The sequence below is a fragment of the Fukomys damarensis genome, unplaced genomic scaffold (genome assembly GCF_012274545.1).
Source record: "Fukomys damarensis isolate Sample0158 unplaced genomic scaffold, DMR_v1.0_HiC HiC_scaffold_24, whole genome shotgun sequence".
Taxonomy (NCBI): Eukaryota; Metazoa; Chordata; class Mammalia; order Rodentia; family Bathyergidae; genus Fukomys; species Fukomys damarensis.
In genome coordinates, this window is record NW_022900936.1 from 70,557,408 (window position 1) to 70,582,677 (window position 25,270).

Below are 25,270 nucleotides of genomic sequence, written 5' to 3' on the forward strand. Positions count from 1 at the left end.
AATAAACATAATAAAAAGAAAAAAATTATCCCTCCCAAACTACAGTTACTCTAAAATTTTAAGGTCTATATATGTGTTTCTAATTTTTTATGTGTGCTATTATCCCTACCCCAATAACAGTGTAATGGCTCCAATGAAATGTGTCTCCTAGGGCAAGAGAAGCACAGTAAAGCCACACACTAATCTTAAAGGCTTCTATATTTTTCTTCTGCAGCATCATCGCAAAAAAAAATTCTCTGAGGGCTGGGGATTTAGCTCAGTGGTGCCACCATCTGCCTTGCAAGCACAAGGTCCCAAGTTTGATTCCTGGTACAAAAAAAAAAAAAAATCTCTGCAATTAAAACCTGCCATCCTTTAACATTTGACTTCCTCTGAGATATAAGAACAGTACCCACTATTTACATAGTAACATGAGTGAGTAAAAGTAAGCCAAATCAGCAATTTAGTAGGTAACATCCCAGACTGTATCTGTGTTGGAGTAAAGGGAACAGCAAAGATGTGCAAATTAACACTGCAATTGTTCTGATCAGATGCCCCATGATCAAACAATCCCATGTGCAAACAACCTCTATGCCAAGGCAAGCAGTGGGAACCAGCCCACAGCAGGGAAGCCAGGGCATACGCGGGCATGCTGTGTCCGATTTCAACTACTCCACTAAATTCTTCATTCTCCTTTCTTAATGCAAAGGAAGTCATAAAAGTAAAATGTGAGCAGTCAAAAATTCTAATGTAACTCATGTCGAGATGGGGAAAAAGCTAGAATTAGTGCAGGTTATTATTCACTGTATCCCTTCAGACCTCTGTTTCCACATCTATGACAAGACATTACTACAGTTAGTGACATCTCAGCTTACTAATTTTAAAATGCTTGCATTACAGAGTCTCACTTCTCTGAGCACCCCTACTCCACTCTTGATTGAGTGTACACTTTCTGCTTAATAAGCCCTTCCTGTGCCTCTCACTGACACATTCTGAAAATTCTTTGGCTGTGATCAAAGTCAATGAAGCTGCAAACTTATGCTACAAAAGGGTGAGTTTGGGTCTTTATTTCAGCCTCAGGGCCCTCTCAGAGCCAGGTGAGTGGCACGGTCTCTTGGCAAGGTGGCACGAGGAGGTAAAAAGAGACGCTAAGATTGCAGAGATGGTGACGCTGCTAAGACCAGCCAAAGGTATTTTCATCTGCACTTCTCTACCCCTACCCTCTGAAGCATGGTTTATCACTTTTTTTTTTCTCCTTTTTCTCTCTCCCTGTCTACAGGCTTCTGCGGCCTTAGGTTTTCCCTTCACAGCAGTTAGAGACTCCTAAGTGCCTAGGAAATGAGTGCTTACACAGGAAAGCATCAAAGACAAGAGGCACTTGCTCCCTCTAACCGGAAGTGGTGTTGAGAAGGAGCCTCACGACATGTGGCAGCCTCACCAGGTCTCCCTTGAGTCGACACATCCTGTTCCTGGGTCAGATGGAACCGAAATATGCTCACTGGGGCGGCACTCATGAGGATGGGCCCACAGCATCTCAAGTCTCTCCTGGAACCCGCATGGGAACCCCAGTCCCGAGATACCATGGAGAAGACTGGCCTTTGTGGTGATACCTGAGGAAGTGAGCCCCTTATATCACGCACATGCTCAGGGCCTAAACACCTGAGATAAAAGCAGATCCTCCAAACTGCTCTTTTCGTCTGTCTCTCTCTCTCTTCCTCCCTCTTTCCCTCTCACTCCCTCTTACCAAACCAAAGGGCATAGGCATAACCCCCTTTTCAGTGGCTGGGAATGTGTCCTAAGCCATGCAGAGTCAAGTGGTCATTCAAGTGACAACTGGCATAATCCACAGGACCTGAGAAGGAGCCCACTGGTTTACTACTTTTTCTATCTTCTCTCCGCTAAGAAAGCCCCTATCCACTTCTTGTCTCCTTTCTCCTACTCAAGCTTTTAGCTTAACTCTTTTAACCTTTTCTGACATTAATTATCAGGGAGAGGCAGGGAGCCGGACAATGGAGGGGGTTCATGGGAGCTGGGGAACTCAGGAAGTCTTCTCGTGGCTGCAGGAACAGTTCCTAGTGTCCCACTATGTGGGAGGGGGAGAGAAAGTGTGTAGGAAAAGCCTGTGGTAATAGCAATACAGTAACATAAAAATCTTGTCTAGTTATAAAGAAGGAGGCTTGAAACAGCTTCCAGCTGCACCTCTAACTTATAGCCATAAAGAGTTTTACCAGTCTCAGCAGCTATTCCAAAAATGTGTCCTTAACCTGCTTAATATAGTCCTGTTAGGTTTGAGTATCTTTCAAGTTCCTCTCAGATAAAGATTTAGCTTTTTGTCTGTTATAATTAAAATAGATTACACTTCTTACTAACAAAACAGAAGTCTCTGTTCTCTTAAAACTCCACCTGTTATCTGGGTAAACATTTCAATAAAAAGAGGTTAATATTAAAAAAATAAAAGCTTGTGCCAAATGTTACTGACTTTCACCTTTTTTGAAGTCACTAGTCATTAATATTCTATTTAACAGGTTATAAAATGAAGTTTAAGGGCCAACGACTTAAGGGTCTTTGTCCTTTATTCCAGACCATCAAACAATGATCCTGCATCAAACAACAAAACCTTTCTTCCTTTGTCTCCTTCCTTCAAATCACTCAGAGTGAGACTGGTCCTCTTTGGGAATGTTGCCTTCTCTGAGAAGGACCCCACCCCACTCTCCTCTAGCTGGATTAGTTGTCCTCCCAGGACCCTGTATCTCCCCTTCAAAAAACCTGTCACACTCTACTGTAATTGTACAATTCTCTTTTTTTCCTCTGTGATACTGTGAGCTACTTAAAGGCAGGATGTCTAATATCTTAATAAAATTTTACAGACATCCACAACCAGCAAACTTTGTGCTCAGCTCAGGGGCTATCATAATTAAAAAAAAACAACTCAATGTCTACTCCCTGTCAAGAAGGGATGCAGAAGAGACATTCTTTTAAGTGACACCTTTAGCCTGTGCTAAGTCCTAAAATGGAGCTGTATTGTGAGCATAAGACCCTACAGAAGGGCCTTAATCACCTCAATGGGAAGGACAGCTTGAGGACAGCAGATTGAACATCTGCTCTGGGCCTTCAAGGATGAAGAGGGAGTGCAGTCCAGGGCAGGGCTCACGTCTATAAAGGCACAGAGGTGTGAGGGATATTGAAGGGTGGTCAGTAAGTTTATCTCGATTAAGAACCTCATAGAACTGACCATAAAGAACTTGGAAAACATCTGTTCTATGAGACTATGAATGAATGAACTACCTCTTTACCAAAGGAAAAATCAGCCAGATCTTATACCAAAAGATCAAGCTCCAGCTACATGCAGCTACATGTTAATGTCTGAGTTTCCTCCTCTGCCAACTGAGTCAAGGCTTAAAAACAGCTCAACTTCTGTATTATCACCTCACACCAACCAAAACGCTCAGTGCCAAAATCTGAATGGCAATCAGACACTGTATGCTATGACACAGAAGGTTCCTGTTGTCAAGTGTGGAATCTGGATGCAACTGCCAACGTTGGTAACTACTACTGATACGCAAGTGATTAAGAGATCTAAAACTCTTGATACGTGACTTCATGTAACTTTACGAGGACTATTATGTCATGGCAGTTCACAGTTTTGGGTAACGTAACACTTGCTATCTAGGATTGACTTAGAATACTGAAGAATCAATAATTCATTGCAAAATTATAAAATCAACTGCAAAAGCTATTATAAAGATGCTCATGAGACTGCTCAGAGAAAACCCAAAAAGTGCCAACATGAACTTCACCCATAAAAAACATACACATAGGTAAATACAGCAGAGGCAGTAGGTATTGGGTTTCCCCACCACATGGTTACTCTTTCATTCCTCCTTCTTCAGGAGGTCACTGAGCAGCCCACACCTGAGGCAGGGGCAGGCTGTACTACATGCCTTTGAGTGGGGAGTACCAATGCAAATAACTCACAATTCCTCACAGAGGAGATTTGTCTATTTTCTCCTCTTATTTTTTTTTTTTCAGTAGGAAATGAACTCATGCATGTTTATTTTATACTTTAGGTTACTCTGACACTACATTATCTGTGTTATTGATTAAATTATTCTACCTTTGGCCATTGGAAGCTCTTTCAGTTGGTTCTTGTGTCCCTTTGACATATATCAATTGTAGTATTTATAATTTTTCCTCTTCTTTTTTTCTCCCTCTCTTTACCACAACCCCCCCACCCACCCTAGTCCCTTGCTTCCTGGAACTACAAAATGCTCCAGTCTCATTTTGATATCACAGTACTGACCCTAGAATCAGCTATTTCTTTCTCCAAGAAGGATCAGTTCTTTTGTATATGTGTGTGTGTGAATATTATATACATCGATGAATATTCAGCTAAACCTGAGTATACAATAATGCCTCCGATTCTAATTAAGTGCCACAAGGAGAGCTTCTATTTTACTTGTTTGTAACCTCTCAGTCCAACAGTGAGAGACCTGGTTCCCAATATATGCTATCCATTTTATAACAGGAACATACCACTAACATAGCAGATAATAGCATGTTAAGCTACACATGGATTAGAATTAAGGAAGAAGTTTCAGCAAATATACATTAAGGAAATATTTGAGATCTACACATCAATGCAAGCACATTTCAAGAAACAAAGCAGGATAATAAGGAAATACCACAAGGCAGTCAAAGAGCTCCTAGTTCTACACTTGTGCTTTTCTATCTACAGCCAAGAGCTTTTTATTTACTAGGTTGGTAAAGTTCAATTTGGTGACAGATTATTTTGCACTTTGGTTTATTAACACACATGATGAAAAGTAAATTGTTTTTCATTAACAAACATATTTTCTCCCTTTAGTCTGCAGACCTGTTTTTATAAAATTTGTCATTTGGCCTCTGAGATTATCTTTTCTATCACTTCATCAATAGCCTCAGGCATCTTTACCTCTTCTCTCCTTGACAACACAGTGCAAGTGTGCTTGGCAGACAGGGGCACAGGGCTGCAGTATGCCTGGAAAGCCCACATACATTCCTACATTCTTGTGGGCGGGAGGTACAGGCTCAGGCCGACAAAGCCCCGTCTGCACTCACAAAGCCACTTTCCTGTCATCTGCTGGATTTGTCTAGGCAGATCCTGCTGGCACCCTGTTCCCATAACCCTGCACCGTTCCCCAGTGCACCAGCCTTGACTTCCACCTCTCAGTGCCCTTGACTGAGGGGGCGCTTACTGCTAGAGCCTGCTCTGTCCAGGCTGACGGCTGCAGGCCCGGACGAATGGCTCACAGATGTGCTCTCACCTCATGGGTGGGATTACTCAAGGCAGCTCCCAGTTTCCACAGGAGGATTAAAGTTCATCTGATAGCAGTGCATCTGGTTTGCCAGCAGCACCCAAAACACAGCCTTTCCCCTCTCATCTCACTTCTATTCCTCTGTGGTGTCCCTTCACCTCCAAATAAACCTCTTCCCTCAAAGCCTTGTTTCAAGGTCTGCTTCTCAGGAAGTTCAGCCATTTCAGTGAGTACATACTCCCCTCTTCGAGACCAAGTCAAGCTACGCATCCATGGGAGCATATCAGTAAGGAGAACATGGGCTCTGGGTGCAAATCTTAGTCCTGCCACATACTAGTGCTCAGCAAGTGACTGGGCTATGGCCCTTTCATTCCCACATCTCTGTGGGACTAAGCACACCACATGTAACATTCTTAGCGCACAAGTCACATGTCCAGAAACCCATGCGGCTCACTGCCTATATTAACAAGAGTTTGCCACTCACTATCTTGTCAGTGTAATTTAATTACCGCAGGGGACTGTGGCCTAGAAAGATGAAAGTGGTGAATAACTTCATGGCTGAGTCCAAATACTCCTGAAAGATATGAAAGCATCAAAGAACACACTTCAAGACCCTTTGAACCCCTCATCTCAAAATCCTCAGCTTGCTGCATTCACCAGTTCCAAACTATTAAATTCACTCAGTGCTCACCACAGCCCACATGGAAGGGCCTGCCTTATACCAGACTTCGGGCTCACCCCAGCCGGCCATGCCCTCCAGCTATGAGAGGCTGCTCTGAGGACACAGTGCTCCCCTACCCCCAGCAAAGCACTGAACCTAGTGGTGGCACCAAGGTTCCCCATCCCTTAGATGACTGTCACCAATGCAGTTTTTTCCCCATAAGATTACCCCCATCATTTTCCAATTTAGTCACGATTTAGGAAAGGCTGTAATTTAGACCTTCTTACACACACTCCCCCATCAGGATTTTGTCAAATGCGTTTGTTTGTTTTTCTCTCTAGCTCTTAAGATTTCTAGACAGCTCTTTGAGAAATGACTGAAAAGTGAAGAAAAACTCTAGCAAAACACAGAAACACAGGGCAACAGTTTAAGTAGCTCATTGTCAAAGTGCCTGGTGTTCTGCCTGTGCCTGCACAGTCATCCTACACAGAGACACAGTTCCTCCTCACTCAACATCCCAGTGAGGACCCTGTGTCCACCAGGAACTGCCCAAAACTAAAATGTGCTCACTCTACCTTAAGGGCTCAGGCCCTTTCATGACTAGCCCTTGGCACTGCAGGAGGGCCCCCCCAGGTTGGGGACTAGGAGCATCAAAATCAGTCACCCATATTCCCAGTGCACCAAAGCAGAGACAACCATGTTGGGTGGTTTCTGATAGCCGGACTGAAGTAAATGAAAACCAGACTCACTATTTCATGTAGATCCTGGCTGTCACTTTTTGGGGCCAATAAATTATAAGTATAAATCTTTCCTTGCAGAGAATTTCCTAGATGTAGTACTTTCAAACCTATAAAAAAAATGATCCTTATACCCTTCACTACATCTTCTAGCTGTTAACATTCTGCCTCACTCGTCTCTGTGTATATCTGCTGTGTGTATGTGTGTGTATTACATGCCATTACTCTTAAATTACAGCTGTCACTCACTTTTAACACATCAATGTGTTTTTCTTGACAACAAAGCCATTCACACACATAACAGCTGCACAACTATCAAATTGAAGAAACTAAATATTACTCCAATAAAATTATTTCTGCAGTTATGCCAAAAGATACTGTCTCTCTCACTGTTTTGTCTTTTTTTTTGGTTTTTGAAACAGGGTCTTGCTCACTATATGGCCAAAATTGTCTCCAACTTGCAGCAATCCTGCCTCAGCCTGGCAAGTGCTTGGATTATAGGCATGTGACATCCTGCATGCTAATATTGCCTCTCTTTAAAATCTTTTGCTTACACCTAAAATGCACAAAATATTTTTAATAATGACCTGAAGATTCTTCCAAGGAAGAGCATGACTACAATTCATTCCTGCATGAAGATATGCTCTCTCTGGGGTCATAATCAATAGAATCTCTTCTTCTAATTTAGTCCTCAATAGAAATGTAGCATCCTCTGCTTGCCAAAACTTGGTGAACAAAAGCACTCTTTTCTTCATTAATAAGAACAATGGGCTAATTTACAGAGATTTGGACAAGTCTCTTGAACTCCCAGAAATCACCTAGCAAGAAGTTATACAAAAACCTAAAATTCTTATTCATTTGTTTATCATCTGTTTTCAGGCTTGCAAGAGCAGATTAACAGCAATAATTCAAATTCTAAAAGCACTTAAGAGTTAAGAATTAAATTACCAATAAAAGTGTTCTGTCATAATAATTCTTTGGAGCAGCTATAACTATTACATCTTGAAACAAGGTTATTCTTGGCTGTGAGTCAGCCGTATTATAGAAGGTTGAATATTGCTCTAGCACAAAGAAAGCCAATTTCTTTACACAAATACATAAGATTCATACTCTGTATAGCACCAAGACTACATGACCTAAAAACAACCCACAATATATTTCTATTCACATTACACCTAAAACAGCACAACTTTTTCCTTACAAAGAAAACTATTAAAAATGAAAAAATAGTACAATCCTCAGATTTTAAAAATGTTCATCTATTTATTCATATGTAAATCTTTGGAATTTAAGAAAATGGTAATGCTAAGTTACTTCTGGCCAATAAAATTGTAGAATTTCATTATGAAATTTAAGGAATTTTATTCTTTTAATCCAAACTTTCTATTTTTCACAATAAACATGTGACATGCAATTTTAAAATACTTTTGAAAATTTAGGGCTTTATAATGAAAGCAACAAAGCTATTATAAAAAGAAAAACACAAAAACTGTTTGCAAAAATTAGAAAGAAACATTTCAATGTTTAATAAACAAATCTAATTTGGGGAAGGTTTATTTATGACCTGCAATAGATGAGTGGTAAAAGAACACAAAGATAATTTACCAACTACTACATTTGACAAAAACAATTTTAGGGCTGGAAAAGATCCCAGTAAAGTCACTGCAGTGCCTCATCTCCCTTCCTGCTGACACCCAAATACTTTGGAGAACAAAAGTTAGACAAGACAAATAAAAACTACATACACTGCTATACTATGATCCTACTACAGCAGCTGGTCTCCTTAATTATGCAAACTCTTCCTTATTTCTTTGGTGATAATCTTCTTAATCAAAAGGGTATCCTTCTGACTAAGTTCTGGAGTCATTAAATAACACTAGCACTAAGTAACGGGTCATTGCACTTTGTGTACACAATATTTTTTACCTTAAACATCTTTGGGATGAGGCAGGAAGATATTTCCCTTTCTAATATTATATTATAAACAATTCAAAGTTGTTCCCTCAGGAATCCTAGGAAAGTAGAAGGTCTTGAGGTCAATAAATTTCTTAATTTGATGACTCATACAAAAAGCTATTATTCTAGAATATTGTTCTTTTTGGGTTTTTTTTACATGTATTGGTACATTTTAGATACACATAATAACTTTCATCATAGGGAATTTATATCTGTATATGACATATCTTGATTCTTCTCTTTTTCTTATTCTCTTCCCTCCAACACCCTCCCTCTTTATCTACAAAATCCTTGTTTCCATTTTTTTTCCTTTGTTCCTGCTTTCCTTTCCCACTCCCGCCTCCCTTGTTCCCCTTCTCATTTGAACATTTGCTTTTCATCTCCCAATATCTATTATACATCTTGATCTTTACTTACATTTTCAATTTCTCATACCAGAGAAACCATGTGATATTTATATATATGTGTCTGATTTATTTCACTTAAGAATACGGTCTCAGGGGCCAGGGATTTAGCTCAGTGGTTCTGTCGCCTGCCTCACAAGCACAAGGTCCCAAGTTCAATCATCCCCGGTACCAAAAAAAAAGAGTATGGTCTCAAGGTCCATTCATTTAGCTACAAATGTCTAAAGCTCATCATTCTAAATGGCAGTGTAATATTCCATTGTGTTTGTGTGTGTGTCACACACAAATGATGAAACCCATACTTTCTTTATCCATTCGTCATTTGATAAGCATTTGGGCTATTTCCAAGAATTAGCTATACTATGAACATGAATGCAAATATACTGCTTGGCTATATTTAATTTTAATTCTTCTGGGGAGATACCAAGAAGCAGAACAGCTGGGTCAAATGAAACCTTTAGTTTTAGATTTTTGAAGAGTCTCCACACTGATTTCCACAGTGGTTGCACCAGTCTACACTCCCACCAACACCACAGAAAGGTTCCTTTGGCCCTACAGCCCTGCCAGAATCTGTTATTGGTCAATTTCTTGATAATGCCCATTCTTTCTGGAGTGAGATGGAATCTCAATTGTTTTAATTTGCATCTCTCAAGAGACCAACAATGTTGAATATTTTTTCATATATTTATTTGCCATTTGTGCTTCATCTGTGAAGTATGTATTCATTTCAGATGCTCATTTTTGGACTGGACCTTTAAATCTGTGGCATCTGATTATTTTTGGTTCTTTATATTTTCCAGATATCAGTCCTTTATCTGAGGAATAGCTTGCAAAATTTTTTTTTACGACACTGTGGGTTGTCTCTTCACTTGGATGATTTCTTTTGCTGTGCAAAAGCTTTTTAGTAAAACGAGATCCCAGTTGTTGATTCATTGTGAAATTTCCTCTGCAATCAGTGTTTTATTCTGAAGCTTTTGCCAATATTGATATCTTCAAGCATTGCACTTATATTATCTTCCAGCAGATTTAGTTTCTGTTTTAATATTTAGATCTCTGATCAATTTCAATTTTAGTTTAGTGTATGGTAAAAGATAATGGGTCTAGTTTAAGTCTTCAGCATGCGGAGAGCCAGTTTTCCAGCATCATTTATTAAAGAGGCTATCTTTCTTCCAGTGAAGGTATTTGGCTCCTTTATCAAAGATAAGGTGGCTGAGTATATTTGGAGTTTTTTGTGCATCTTTTAGTCTGCTCCATTAATCCCCAAGTCTGTTTTTTTGCTAATACCACGTTGTTTTTTTTGTTATCACAGCAGCTTTGTAATATAATTTCAACTCAGGGACTGTGATGCCTCCTGCCTTGCCTTTGTTGCCCAGAATCGTTTTCGCTATTTTAGGTCTCTACTCATTTCAAATGAATTTTAGGATTACTTTTTCTAATTCTGTGAAATATGCTGTTGGAAATTTGATTGGAATTACACTAAATCTGTGTAACAAGTTTTGAAGTACGGCCATTTCCACTTTATTGGTTCTTCCTATCCAAGAACAAGGGATATCTTTCCATTTCCTGATATCCTCTTCAATCTCCTTTTTCAGAGTACAATAGTTTTCAAAGTAGAGGTCTTTTACTTCCTTTGTTAGATTGATTCCTAGATTTTTCAATTTTGGGGATGCTATTTTGAAAGGTGTTATTTCCCTAATTTATCTCTCGGTGAGTCTGCTTTTTGTGAACAGGAAAGCTATTGATTTTTCTGTGTTGAACTTGTATTCACCTACTTTACTGAATTTGGTTATTAAGTCTAGAAAACTTTTGGTGTTCTTGGGGTCTTCTATACAGAGTATTATGTCATCTGCAAATAATGGTAATTTGACTTCTTCCTTTCCTATCTTTATTTCTTTTATTTCTTTCTCTTGTCTAATTGCTATGGCTAATGTTTTCAAAAGTATATTGAACAGGAGTGGTGATAATGGATATCCTTGTCTTGCTCTGATTTTAGTGTGAAGGATTTCAGTTTTTGACCATTTAGTATGATATTGGCTATTGGTTTTTCAAAGGTGGGTGGCTTTTATCAGATTGAGGTAAAAACCATCTATTCCAATGTTTTTGTAGGGTTTTTATCATGAATGTGTATTGGATTTTTTCAAATGCTTTTTATGCATCCATTGAGATGATCATATGGTTCTTGTCCTTGGCCCTATTAATATAGTGTAATACATTTATTGATTTGCATATGTTGAACCATCCCTGCATCCTTGGGATGAATCCACTTGGTCAGAGTATATGATTTTCTTGATCTTCTGCATTCTGTTTGCCAGTATCTTATTAAGGATTTTTGCATTTATGTTCATTAGTGAGATTGGCCTATAGTTCTCTTTTTTGGTTGGGTCTTTCTCTGCTTTGGGGATTGAGGTGATGCTTGCTTCCAGGAATGAATTTGGGAATATTGCTTCCCTTTCAATTTCACTGAAGAGTTTAAACAGTAGTTGATGTAGTTTCTCTCTAAATGTCTAGAATTCAGCAGTGAAGCCATCAGGGCTGGGGTTTTTCTTAGTAAGTTTTTAATTACACTTGCAATTTCATTAATTGATATTAGGTTGTTTAGATATTTTTAGGTTATCATCATTCAACTTTGGTAATTCACATGTATCTAGGAATCCATCCATTTCTTCTGTATTTTCCATCTTATTGGCATATTGTAGTATTGGCAAAGTAGGTATTGATGTTCCTCTGGAATTCCGCTGGACCCATTGTAATTTCACCCTTTTCATTCCTAATTGCATGGATTTGGTCCTTTTCTTCCTTCTTTGGATAGGTTGGTTAAGGGCTAGTCAATTTTATTTATTCTTCTGAAGAGCCTACTCTTGGTATCATTTTCTCAATCTCCTTTGCATTGATTTCTGCTCTGATCTTTATAATTTCCTCCCTTGTATGAGTTTTGGGTTTGTCCTGCTCTTCTTTTTCTAGAAGCTTAAGGTTCAGCATCAGGTTGTGTAAATGATCTCTCTCTTTTCCTAATATGAGTATTTACTGCTATGAATTTCCCTCATAAGACTGCTTTCACTGTGTCCCATAGATTCCAATATGCTGTAATGTCATTGTCATTTAATTCTAGGAACTGTCTGATTTCTTTAATTTTCCCTGTGATCCATTGGTTATTAAGAAGTATGTTGCTCAATTTTCATGTGTTTATGAAATTCTTGCAGTTTCTTTTGCTATTGATCTCCAATTTCATTGCACTACGGTCTGATAACATACAGGGGCTCACTTCAATTCCTTTGCACTTAGACATGTTCTATGAGCAAGTATGTGATCTGTTTTGGAGAATGACCCATGTGCAGCTGAGAAGAATGTATATTCTGATTTTGTGGGGTGGAACAGTGTAAACATCTGTTAAGTTCATTTGTCCAAGAGTTTGATTGAGTTCTAGTATTTTGTTGTTTATTTTCTGTCTAGGTGATCTGCCTATTTGTGACAGGGGTATTGAGGTCCCACAATACTACTGTGTTAGTGCTTATTTGATTTTTCATGTCCATAGTATTTGTTTTATATAGTTGGGTACACTAGCGTTTGGTGCATATATATTTACGATGGTCATCGCTTCCTCTTGGATTGTTCCCTTTACAATGATGTAGTGCCTTTCTATTCTCTCTTAATCAATGTTGGTTTGAAATCCATGTGACCTGCAAAGAGGATAGCTATTCCTGCTTTTTTCTGGGTTCCTGTCACATGGAATATTGTTTTCCACCCTTTAATTTTCAGTCTATGAGTTTCTTTTTGAATTGTGTTTCTTAAACACAGCATATTGTTGGATCTTGCTTCTTGACCCATTATGCCAGTCTATTTCTTTTGATTGGTGAACTGAGACCATTAACATTGATGGTTATAAGTGATATGATTGATACCCTTTGTCATGACTTTTTCTTTTTGTTCAATTCTCCCTCTTTGTGTCTAATTTCTTGTCATGCCTGATGGATTCATTCTGCTGGGCTTCATGGGTTGTGATCTTCATTGTCTTTTCATAGAATATTGTTTAAAATTTTTTGGAGTGCTGGTTTGGTATTCACGAAGTTCCTCAGGTGCTTTTTGTCATAAAAGTATCATCTTTTTCCATCAATTTTGAAAGATAGCTTTGCAGGGTACATCAATTTTGCTTGGAGGCTGTTTTCCTTTAGGGATTGAAATACATCACTCCAAGTTTTGTCTGCCTTTAGGGTTAGTGTTGAGAAGTCTGCTGTGTTTCTGATAGGCTTTCCTTTGTATGTGATTTGTTTCTTTTCTTAGTTGCTTATAAAATTTTGTTCTTCTGTTGGGTTTGTGGAATCTTAACTATTATATGGCTATGTGTAGATTTTTTTTTTTTTTAATCACAGCTAGTTAAGAGTCCTATATGCCTCACTTCTCTGTATGTCAAATTCTTTTCTACTACTTGGGAGTTTTCTGCCATTATTTCTGTGAACAGTTTTGTTTTGTTTTAACATCATCTGCACTCTCTCCTGTTTCTTCATTGACTCCAACCAGTCTTATGTTATACTTCTTTGCATCATCTAGCAGCTGCTGGATTGATTTCTCCTGGTCCCTTACTATTTTTAATACAATTTTCTTTTCCTGGTCACTAATTGCAATCCTATCTTCTATATTTGAAATTCTGTCCTCACACCAGCTCATTCTGGTGCATAAACTTTCAATGGAGTTTTGAATCTCCCGGAAATCTGTTTGCATCTGTTTATGGATTCCATTTGTTTTCTATATTGGGATTCTGTCATGTTCCTCAGCTCCTATATTTTTTAAAAAATCTGTGTCCATTCTAGATTTATTAATCATGTCTTGCATTATGGGCATAATCTCTGTTGTTATCTGAGAAATTATTTCTGACTTCATTTTTTCCAGATCCTCTTTCATTGCTAGTTCAGAGTTCAGGTGGTTGAATATCAGATTTTTCCATCCCGTTTCACTTTGGGGTTGCCTCAGGTGATTTGGAAGTCTGGTTTTGGGACTTGTTTACGAGTCTTCTCATTTCAACATATTCAGCCTGCTGTGCCTTTGTTAAGGCAACTTTTTGCTCACCCAGTGGTCTTCAATTCTCAGCAAGCCAACGAGGGGCCTTTTCTTTGCTGCTCACCAATATACCAATTCCTAGGTTCAGAATGGTGGCCTTCTAGGTCCCTGAGCTCACCTGTTGTCTGGATGGGCTTCTGGCTGGGGTCTGTCTCCTCTGGGATAGTATCTAGGTGTGCCTCTTGCTGGGGCCTCTATGTATTTGTTGTCTGGAAGGACCTTTGGCTGAGGCTGTGCACCCCAGTTCCTGTTGTCTAAGCAGGCTTCTGGCTAGGGTCCACACACTTAGCAATGGTACCAAAGCAGGCCTCTGGCTGTTGCTTGTGCACCTGTGAAGCTCTTTTCCAGGTGTGCCCTTGGCTGTGATGCTATGGGGCAGTCCTCTGGCTAAAGTCTGTTCACCTGTGCAGCTTTTTTCTGGGCAGACTTCAGCTTGGGCAGGTGTGCCTGAGCCTCTCAGGTCAGGGCAAATCCTTGGCTGAGATCTGCCGGCAGTCACACTGCTCTGGACAGCATCTCTGCTCCCCAGGATCTGCACACACTCATCTGTAGTTTTAGTACTTTGAGAAATCTCCACACTGCTTTCAATAGGGTTTGCACTGTAGAATTCCCACCAGCAGTGAAGAAGGGATACTTGTTCCCTCACATCCTTTGCAGCATTTGTTACTGGTTGATTTCTTGATAAGAGCCATTCTCTTTGGAGATGGAATCTCAGCATTGTTTAAATTTGCATCTCTCCAATGACCAGTGATGCTGGACATTTTTTCATATATTTATTTGCCATTTCTAATTCTTCATCTGAGAAGTGTCGATTTCAGGTGCCCATTTTTGCATTGGGTCTTTAAATTTGAGGGTTTTTTTTTTAGTTCTTTATATATTTTAGATAATAGTCCTTTATCTGAATAGCTGGTAAAAAAATTTCCCACCTTGTGGGTCATGTCTTCACTCTGTTGGTGGTTTCTCTTGCTGTGTAAAAGCTTTTTAATAAGATGAGGTCCCAGTTGATTCTCTGTAGTATTTCCAGTGCAATCTGGTTTTGTTCACAAAGTCTTTGCCTACTCCTACATTCTCAAGTGTTCTACCTATTCTCTCTTGCTGTAGATTTAGTATTTGTTTTAATACTTAGATCTTTGATCCATTTTGATATTAGGTTACTGCATGGTAAAAGATATAGGTCTAGTTTCAATCTTTGTCATGTGGAAAGCCAGTTTTTCCAGCACCATTTATTAAAGAGGCTATCTTTCTTCCAGTGAAGGTGTTTGGCTCCTTTGTCAAAAAAAAAAGTGGTTGAGTATATCTGGAGTGGTTTCTGCTTCCTCCAGTCTTTTTCACTGATTCTCAGATCTGTTCTTTTGCCAGTACCATGCTGTTTTTTTTTTTTTTTAATCACCACAGCTTTGTAGTATAATTTAAAATCAGGGAATGTGATACCTTCTGCTTTAGCTTTGTTGCCCAGAATTGACATTTTGCTATTCTAGGTCTCTTCTGGTTCCAAATGAATTTAGGACTATAATTTCTAATTCTGTAAGCTATGCTGTTAGGATTTTGATTGAGATTATATTGAATCTGTATACCAATTTTGGAAGGATAGCCATTTTCACTATATTGGTTCTTCCTATCCAAGAAGAAGGGATATCTATTTTCTGATATCCTCTTCTACCTCATTTTTCAGAGTACTATACTTTTCAATGTAAAGGTCTTTTACTTCCTTTGATTCCTAGGTATTTCATTTTTTGGGGTGCTACTGTAAAAGGAATTCTCTAATTTCTCTCTCCATGAGTCTGTTATTTGCATACAGGGAAGCTATTAACTTTTGAGTACTGACTTTATATCCAGTTATGCCACTGAATTTGGTTATCAAATCTCAAAGTCTTTTGGTGGAGTTTTTGGGGTCTTCTATGTAAAGCATTATGTCATTCACAAATAATGATAGTTTAACTTCTTCCTTTACGATTTTTTTTCTGTTTAATGTTTATTCCTTTCTTGTTCTGGCTAATGTTTTCAGAACTATATTGAACAAGAGTGGTAACAGTGGACATCCTTATCTTGTTCCTAATTTTAGAATGCTTTCAGGTTTTGTCCATTTAATATGATGTTGGCTCTTGGTTTGTCATTGATGGCTTTTATTAGAACTACTATAAAGATCTATAGATAGTAAAGATCTAATCCAATTTTCTGTGTGGTTTTATGATGAGCAGGTGTTGGACTTTGCCAAATGCTTTTCCTGGGTCTATTGCAATGATCCATGGTTTTTGTCTCTCACTCTGTTCATATGGTGTAGCACATTCAACTGATTTGGTATGCTGAACCACCCCTGCATCCCTTGGATGAATCACGGTGCATAATCTTGATGATCTGCTGCAATCTGTCTGCCAGTATTTTATGAAGGAGTTTTACATCTTTGTTAACTAAAACGACTGGACTATAGTTCTCTTTTTTGGTTGGAGCCTTCTCCATTTGTGGTATCAGGGTAATGCTTGCTTCCAGGAATGACTTTTGGTATATTGTTCCCCATTCAGTTTCATTAATGGGTTGGAGAAGTAGTGGAATTAGGTCTTTTCTAAACTTCTTATACAATTCAGCAGTGAATCTGTCAGGGCCTGGACTTTTCTTCATTGGTAAATTTTTAATTACATCTTCAATTTCATTGATTGATATTGGTTTATTTAGAATTTTTACATCTTCTTGATTCAGCTTTGGTAATTCATGTGTTTGTGTGTGTGTGTGTGTGTGTAATTCATATGGCCTATATATATAAGGATATATATATATAGGATAATATATGTAGGAATTGGTCCATTTCTTCTGTTTTCCATCTTATCTGAGTATAGGTTCTCGAAGTAGGTATTGATGATCTGGATTTCTGCAGGATCTGTTGTGATTTCATCCTTTTCATTCCTAATTACATAGGTCTGCATGTTTTCCTTTCTTTTTTTGATAAGGTTGGCTAAGGATTTTAGAATACTGTTAATTTTTAAATGAATTAATGTAAAAGATTAAGTAATTTCCAAGATATATTAATATTCATAGCTACTGACTGCACTTTAAATTGGTATAATTTATTCAGAAAGTAACAACCACAACTATCAGGGTCAAAATGTTGAGAAAGATAAGGAAGAAATTCGTCAGAGGCAAATGAAGGAGCTCTGCAACACTTTAGGTACAAATGCAGAGCAATGAAGAAAACATGGAGATCTACCATAATTGGTAAGGGCTTGCCAGTTACACCACAAAACCACAACAGAACAAAAACACAACATTCAACACTGTAGTTAGGAACAGGGTTATTATGACTTACAGGTTGAACATCTTATCTAATTTCTCTGGACACAGCCTTTATAAGTGAAACATCCTTAATCTAAAAAAGCAAAATCTCAAATGCCTCAGAATGTACCATGATGCTCAAAAATTTAAGATTTTGGAGCATTTCAGGCTCTGAATTTAGTATGCCCAGTATGTGATAAATGTGAAATATGAACAAAAATGGGTCTGTATGTATTTGTGTGTGTATTAATGCATTAACTCAATATCATCCTTGTACAATAATATATCATCTTTTAAAAATATCTTTACAAAATGGCTCAATGCTAAATCTCTAATTTATTTCCCCCCCAGTACTGGGGATCAAACCACCTTGCACTTTTGAGACAGGTGTGGTACCACTGAGCTAAATCCCATGGCCCTAAATCTCTAATTTTTAAAGATTCCTCTAATCCATTCTATTTACTCAATTACATTTTCTTTCTTTACTTTACTTTTCTGGCCAAGCCTGGTGCTGCAGAAGCCCAGTAATTTCAGCTCCTGAGAAAGCGGAGACAGATGCTCCTAAGTTCAAGATCAGCCTGAGTAATTTAGTGAGAATTTGCCTGCAAGTTTAAAAAGGGCTGTGGGTGCAGCTTAGTGGTAGAACGGCCCTCGTTTCGATCCTCAGTACCACACGAAAGTAAATAAATAAATAAATAAATAAATAAATACATCACTTTTATTTTTCCATGTACCCACCTTTCTAATTATCTCACTGACTCACAAAAATGTCATTGTTTATCCTGCTTTCCTTTCCAACTCTACAGACCTCTATGAAGGCTACAGAGTGAAAAACAGTCACCCACTGGTCACAGCACTACCCTCCCACATATCCTGGTTTGCTAACACAGCAGTAAACAGAAATGAATGAAAACCAAGAAACTTCATCATGCCTGAATTATCTATCTGAGTGTACACAGAAAAGAGAAACTTAAAATAGTAAATTACCACATCTCTTACCTATTGCAGGAATCTGATTCTGATGAGAAAACAGTAAATTCTTGAATATTGGTACAACCAGAAGAACCATCTGCTCTCTTGGCCTCGAATTCGCTTGGGGAGCCCAGCTCTGACGTGTGAAAATGGTCCGCTACCGATGTGACATCTGAGAATTTCATTTTATCATCTTTTGGTCCTGAAAAGAAAAAAAATTAAAAAGACAGAAAAAGAAATATTGAAGACTTCCTTAAAATCTACAATCTCTGTATGCCCATTACATCTATAACATGATACCGTTATTTGTACTTAGTAAAATAGAAGCTTTTACATCTGTTTCTAAAACTCAGTGATAGAGAACAAGAATCAACACAAAGTGAGGCCTAATTACACAGTCCACATTCTGTCATTCCACAATTGATTAGTTTAAAAATAAAATTCCCTTTAAAATCAGAAATGATAACCCTTATAATTCTAATGACACTGTGAAGGAATCCACAGATAGCTAAAAATGCTTACATAGATCATAGATCAGAGAGCACTGACAAAGATAACAAAAAAGATTGTTTCTTTATAAGTAGAATTGGAGAAAGGGAAAGAAAGAAAGGGGGAGGGGAAGAAAAAATGTGAAAGAAAGAAGAAGGAAATTAGAGAAGACAAAAGGAATAAGGGGTTGGAAGGGCAGGAGGGGAAAAGGGCGATAAAAAAGATCAAAGTATGTTACATGCATGAATAAGTATGCCAAAAGGAACCCTGTGAAACTAATATGCACTAACCTAAAAAAATAAACAACATCCAGAGGAATGAAAGGACTAAAGACAACTAATAAGAGAAATACAATATTTGTCACTATTATGCAATAGTGAATCTATATGGACCCTAAACTTGTTAAAAGAATACATGTATTATGTTTTGTTTTGGTTTTTTGTTTTGTTTTGTTTTGTTTTTGGTACCGGGGATTGAACTCGGGTCCTTGCGCTCTCAAGGCAGGCCATCGAACCGCTGAGCTAAATCCCCGGACCAGAATACATGTATTAAGGAAAAGAAAAACTAATCAGACACAATGAATATTTCCATTTGATCCAATGCATGTCACATTTCTATACACTCTGAAATATTCTCAGTTGTTTCTTGTTTTTTGGTTTTTGTTTGTACCAGGGATTGAACTTGGGCCCTTGTGCTTGCGAGGCAGGTGGCAGAACCACTGAGCTAAAGCCCTGGCCCTATTCTCAGTTTCTTAAGTCTCTTATTGCACATAAAGGCGAGGATCCAATCTTTAAGCATGGAATTCTGTGAACTTTTAAGATCAATTTTTTAAGCATACATTTTAGTTATACATCATAACATTCATCATAGAGAATTTGGACCTGTACAGGATATATCCTGACTCTTCCTTTTTTCCCATTTCCCCCACCTCAAGCGCCTTTCCTCACTATATACAAAAAGCTTTGTTTTCATTTTTTTCTATTTTTACTTTTGTTCTTGTCCCTTCCTTCCCTTCTCCCTCCCACCTCTCTTGTTCCTCTTCTCATTTGAACATTTTCTTCCCATTTCACAGTATCTATTATAAATTTTGATCCTTATTTCCACTTTCAGTTTCTCATACCACAGAAATGATGTGGTATGTAAACATCTGTGTTTCATTCATTTCACTTAAGAGTGTGGTCTCAAGGTCCATCCATGTAGCTATAAATGTCTGAAGCTCATCCTTTTTATGGCAGAGTAGTACTCCACTGTGTTTTAAAAAAATCACATCTTTATCTTATCGTTGATTGATGGGCATTTGGGCTGTTTCCAAGGTTTAGCTATTTACAAACTGTGCCCCTAAAAGCATGAGTGTGTATATATCACTGTGCTAGAATGCTTTCAATTCTTTGAGGAAGATACCCAGCAGGGGAAGAGCTGGGTAGATAGAAACTCTAGCTTTAGTTTTTTTAGGATCTCCATGCTGATTTCCACATTGGTTGCACCAGTCTCCACTCCCACCAATAGTAGAGAAGGAACCCTTCCCCCTTTCCCCAGTGCCCTGACAGCATTTGTTATTGGTTGATTTCTATGTCATTCAAACTTGTTCTACAGAGTTTATGCCCCGTAGAAGTGTACTAAGGGGAAAGTGAGCATCTATTGCAATGTCATCTCACAAAGACACCTGCTATTGACATTTTGACACAGATTTCTCCAAGTTAACTTATTCCTCTAAATAGACACTATTATTGTTATTTTAAAAATAAAAATAAAATATTAATCTTTTACAAATTAAAAATATATAATCCATGTTGATTGTCTTTCTATACCAAGATATACAGTTTGCCTTTCTGTTTATGAGCTGTATGTGCTACCCCATGGCATAGATATATCGAAATGCCTCAGTGATTCCACTTCAGAGATAATGCATTGGTTTGGGGTTGTTTGCTATTTCAAATAGTTTTTGTTAAACAGTCTGGTACATAAATGTTTTATGTATGTGGAGAGTTTTTATAATATAAATTTCAATATTTTTACTTTTAATATGTTTGGCATTTTCCTCCCCAATTTACACCCCTGCAAGAGTGTGTGAGCATGCTAATTTCTCTCCTTCATGAATGGCATCAAATATATCATTCTTTGTTATTGTTTGCAGTTTGAGAGGTATGAGATATCTATTGTTTATATTTTAATGTCTTTAAATTTTGAGTAAGGTAAAATATTGTTCACCTTTCTTTTGTGTGTTCCGTTATACATAATCTTATCCTATTAAAAGACTTTTATTAATCTTAAAAAAAAAAAGATGGAAGGCACAGAGAAAGCTTCCAGTGCGTTCACTGTTGTGACACATAGGTATGGCCTGAGGACTGCAGAAACGAGTGCAAAAAGTTCACACTCACCCTCTCATCTTGTGTTGCAGGACTCTGTTGAGATTTTTGTTTGTGTTATCTTTTTAAAAATTATTATTCAGGGCCAGGGATTTAGCTCAGAGGTTCGGTGGCCTGCCTCGCAAGCACAAGGACCCGAGTTCGATCCCCAGTACCAGAAAAAAAAAAATTATTATTCAGGACTGTAGACTGTACTACCATTGAGCTATATCCCCAGCCCTTTTTATTTTTTATATATTTAAAAAATATTAAATATTATTATTCTCTTTTCTTAGGGATAACCATGGAAATAATTTGAGAAAGGCTCCCGCTGAGTCACTAAATTGCCCAGGGTGGGCTCGAGCTTGTGATCCTCCTGCTCTAGCTTCCCAGAAGCACTAGGGTTATTGGAGTGTGCTATCAAGCCTGGTTCATCTGTGCTGTATTTAAGACTGAGGAGCTGAGTAACCCTAGCTCTGAGAGAGACAATTTAGTGAGACTGTGCCTCAAAATTTAAAAGAGGAGGAGTGGTGTTGGGGACGTAGCTTGGGGTGAAGGCCAGGATTTAAATCCCGAGTACAACAAAGCAAAACAAAACAAACAGGTAACAGAAATTCAACTTAAAACAATGCTGGTTTTTGGTTATTATTTGCATGCAGGCTATTCTTCTCTTTCTTCTTTCCCTTTTATATTAGCTTCTTGAAGATAAACTGCTACTAGGGACATGGGGAAAAAGATAATCATCCAACAATCTGTGGGTACTGAAAGCCAGTTATCCTTCCCTTCTGCTGCTGGTCCGGGATGTGGGCCTTTCAGCAGAGCACCAATTGTGAGGCTCAGACAGCAGGCCTCCCCAAAGACACAAAACATGAAAAAGGACAGGCTTTCCCTTGAAAGAACACACATCCTGCTCACTTACAGGAGCACTTCAATGTTTATTCTACAAAACAAGTGGAATTGGTTGTACAACAGGACAAAAAAAAATCTTTTTAACCAGCCCATCTGCTTTCCTCACTCTCATACTCCCCACGTATGCACAGCAAACACACAGTAGCTTTCACCCTCGAAGCCCAGAGGAGCAATATTGACATACACGCATATACACAGTACTGTACATAACATCCAAGTGCATGCAGCATTCAAGAGAGATTCACTTAACCAGCAAGAAGTGTTCTCCTTAGGGGCCAGGGATTTAGCTCAGTGGCTCTGCACCTGCCTTACAAGCGCAAGGTCCTGACACCACCACCAAACAAACAAACAAATGGTGTTCTCCTGGTGTGAAACAGTGAGCCATAGTTTCTGAAGAGGCAGACTAGCTTCTCAGATTACCCTTTAAACAACTGCGTGAACAAATTTAAGTGGTTCAAAGACCATGAGAAACATGCTGAGGGAGGCAGCATCCAACGAAAGGTACCAGGAGACTTGAGAATGAAAATGAATGGACTAGTGCCTGAAACAATAACAGGCTTGGGAATACATCGGGCCAAGGAGGAAGAGCTGTCTACTGAAAGCTACAAAACTGCCATGAGAAGTTAAAGACAGTTAAATTGAAAGACATCCCACATTCATGATTTAAGAGTTGATACTGTTAAGGTGTCTACTCGAGCTGAGGATGTGGTACATGGCTCTGAATTCAGCACTTGTGAGGTTGATGCAGGAGGATTTCAAGTTTGAGGCCAGCATTGACTACATAATGAGACCCTGTCTCCCCTCCAAAAAAGGCCTGTGGATAGCAACCTACAGATTTGACATAATCCAATATCAAAATCTTAATGTTTTTGCAGAAAAAGAAAAGTCTATCCTAAAATTCATACAGAATCTCAAGAGGCCCCAAGCAGCCAAAAATATTGAAAAGGAAGAATAAAGCTGAAGAATTCAAACTTTTCAACTTTGAAATTTAGTACCAAGCTACAGTATTTACAACAGTGTGTACAGACAAGAGGACAGACAGACTGATTACAGACTGATGGAACACGGAATAAACAAACCTTCACTAGGTTGGATGGTTTTTGGCAGGACCACCAAGAGGATTCAATAAACTCTTTGATAAATGGTGCTGAGAAAAACTAGGTATCTATCTGCAAAAGAATCAAGTTAGCTATACTGTGAGAAACTGTGCTAAAGATAATGATATACAATGTATTAACTATTATTATTTTCTTAGAAATTTTGTATTATTTTTTCATAAAATAAAAAGAATCAAGTTGAACTCTTACGTTATAACACATATAACAATTAACTCAAAGTGGATCAAGGACCTAAATGTAAGGGTTAGAACTATAAAATTCTTGGAAGAGAACTTAGCAGAAAAAAATGTATTATATTAAATTTGGCAATGGCTTTGAGGATATAAGACCTAAAGCACAGGTGTTCATCATAATTGAGCACTTCTGTGAAAGCACATTTAACATGGAAATGATACTATCAAGAAAGCAAAAAGACCAGAGAGGTGATGTTATGAGTGCTCATGAATAGCACATAAGATAAGGGATTAATGTTTAGAACTCCTACATTTAACAATGATCACAAAATATCTAATTTTAAAAAGTCAAAGGACCTGAATATACTCCAACGAAGGAAAACAGCCAACAAGCACACAAATCAAAATCATAACACACGACTTCACATCTACTAAGATGACCTCAATAGTAGCAACAAGTTTAAAATAAGAAAATAACAAGTTCTGACAAGGATATGGGAAAGACGGAACATTCATACATTGTCGGTAGGAATGCAAAACAACAACCTGAGGAAAGCAGTTGAGTGGTTTGTGAGAGGGCTCAGCATGGAACCACCATATAAACTAGAAATTCCACTTCAAAAGAACTACCAGCAGGGACTCGAACTGATACTGTGCTTACAACAACATACTTTGCAATAACCAAAAGGCTGAGATAATCCTAACAGATACGTGAATAAACAGAATGCATACGTACATACTACGGAGTATTATTGAACCATAACAAGGAATGAGAGGGCTGGGGATGTAGCTCAGTGATACAGAGCTTGCTTAGCATGTAAGAGGCCCTGGTATTTAGCACAGCAAAAACAAAACGAAACCAAACCATGAAATTTTATTATGTGCTACAACACTGATGGGCACTAAAAACATTATACTTAGAGAAATAAACCAACACAAAAGAGTAAACACGGCATAATTCCACTCATATGAGGCACCTAAAACAGGCAAATTCACGGATACAAAAAAAGAAATGAATAGCAGGGCTGTGAGGAACAAAAAGAAGATGGTATAGTGAGCACAGAGTCTGTGCTGGGGATGGCAAAAAGCTTTTAAGTAAATGGAGTGGGGATGGTTATATGGTACTAGAAGGCATTTAATGTGAAAGAATACACATGTGAATGGTGAGAAAGACACAATATTGTGTTGTGTATATTTTACCACAATAAAGAAAAAATAATAAAGATATTTCTGGTGCTCCTTTCCCCATTTTCAATCTGTGTTGTTCATCAGCCTAAAGCCTTAACGACAGAAATAGAGTATCAATCTCAAATTTAAAAATAGGTCCTAATTAAGTCATGTGCTGCATGCACAGCATTCCAAGTTCATTAGCTTTGGACCCTTTAGCAGAATGTTTCATCCAAAGTAAAGTAAACATTCAAAGTCAACATTTTACCACAGTTCTCTAATAATAATAACTCATAATATTTGTAGTATATCTTAAAATATCCAACAATAAATCTTATGCCTAGAAAACATCTTCAAGCTTAAACAAATACGGAACTGGAGATTTTTCATTAACTGAAGGAAAGACAGACTTCAGACACTGTTTCTTCAGGACATACTTTCGATCTCTTTCCCCGCAGTGATGAACTTACATAATCACTGCACGAAGTAGATCTAAAAATACGTTTTCCCACTTAAAAGACCCAATCACTCCGAAGTAAATACCTTTGTTTTATTTTCTTTTTATATTACAAATAAGTAAAATTAACCATATTTCTGACTACTCATCTCTTACCCTTGCATACAGATTCTGGCTTTCCTGTAGTTTCTCCTTCTCCCATTACTTTGTTTTTTGACATTCCGCCAGTTTTCTTGTATCCTCTTTTGGCTTGATCCACCAGAAGCTGAAACTCATTCTGATGCTTTTTACCT

The 25,270-nt window shown here is 38.0% G+C and overlaps 1 protein-coding gene across 4 annotated transcripts in view; it reads right to left on the reverse strand.

Annotated features, from left to right (window-relative positions):
• Rad18 (RAD18 E3 ubiquitin protein ligase) overlaps positions 1-25,270 on the reverse strand; it is a 143,107-nt gene that overhangs the window by 18,575 nt on the left and 99,262 nt on the right. For all 4 annotated transcript variants that reach the window (XM_010618704.3, XM_010618714.2, XM_010618721.3 and 1 more), the window contains exons 10-11: positions 25,134-25,268; positions 18,347-18,521 (exon numbers count right to left, since the gene is read on the reverse strand). In XM_010618704.3, coding sequence (XP_010617006.1) covers positions 18,347-18,521; positions 25,134-25,268 — 310 coding nt within the window. The remainder of the gene's footprint in view (positions 1-18,346; positions 18,522-25,133; positions 25,269-25,270) is intronic.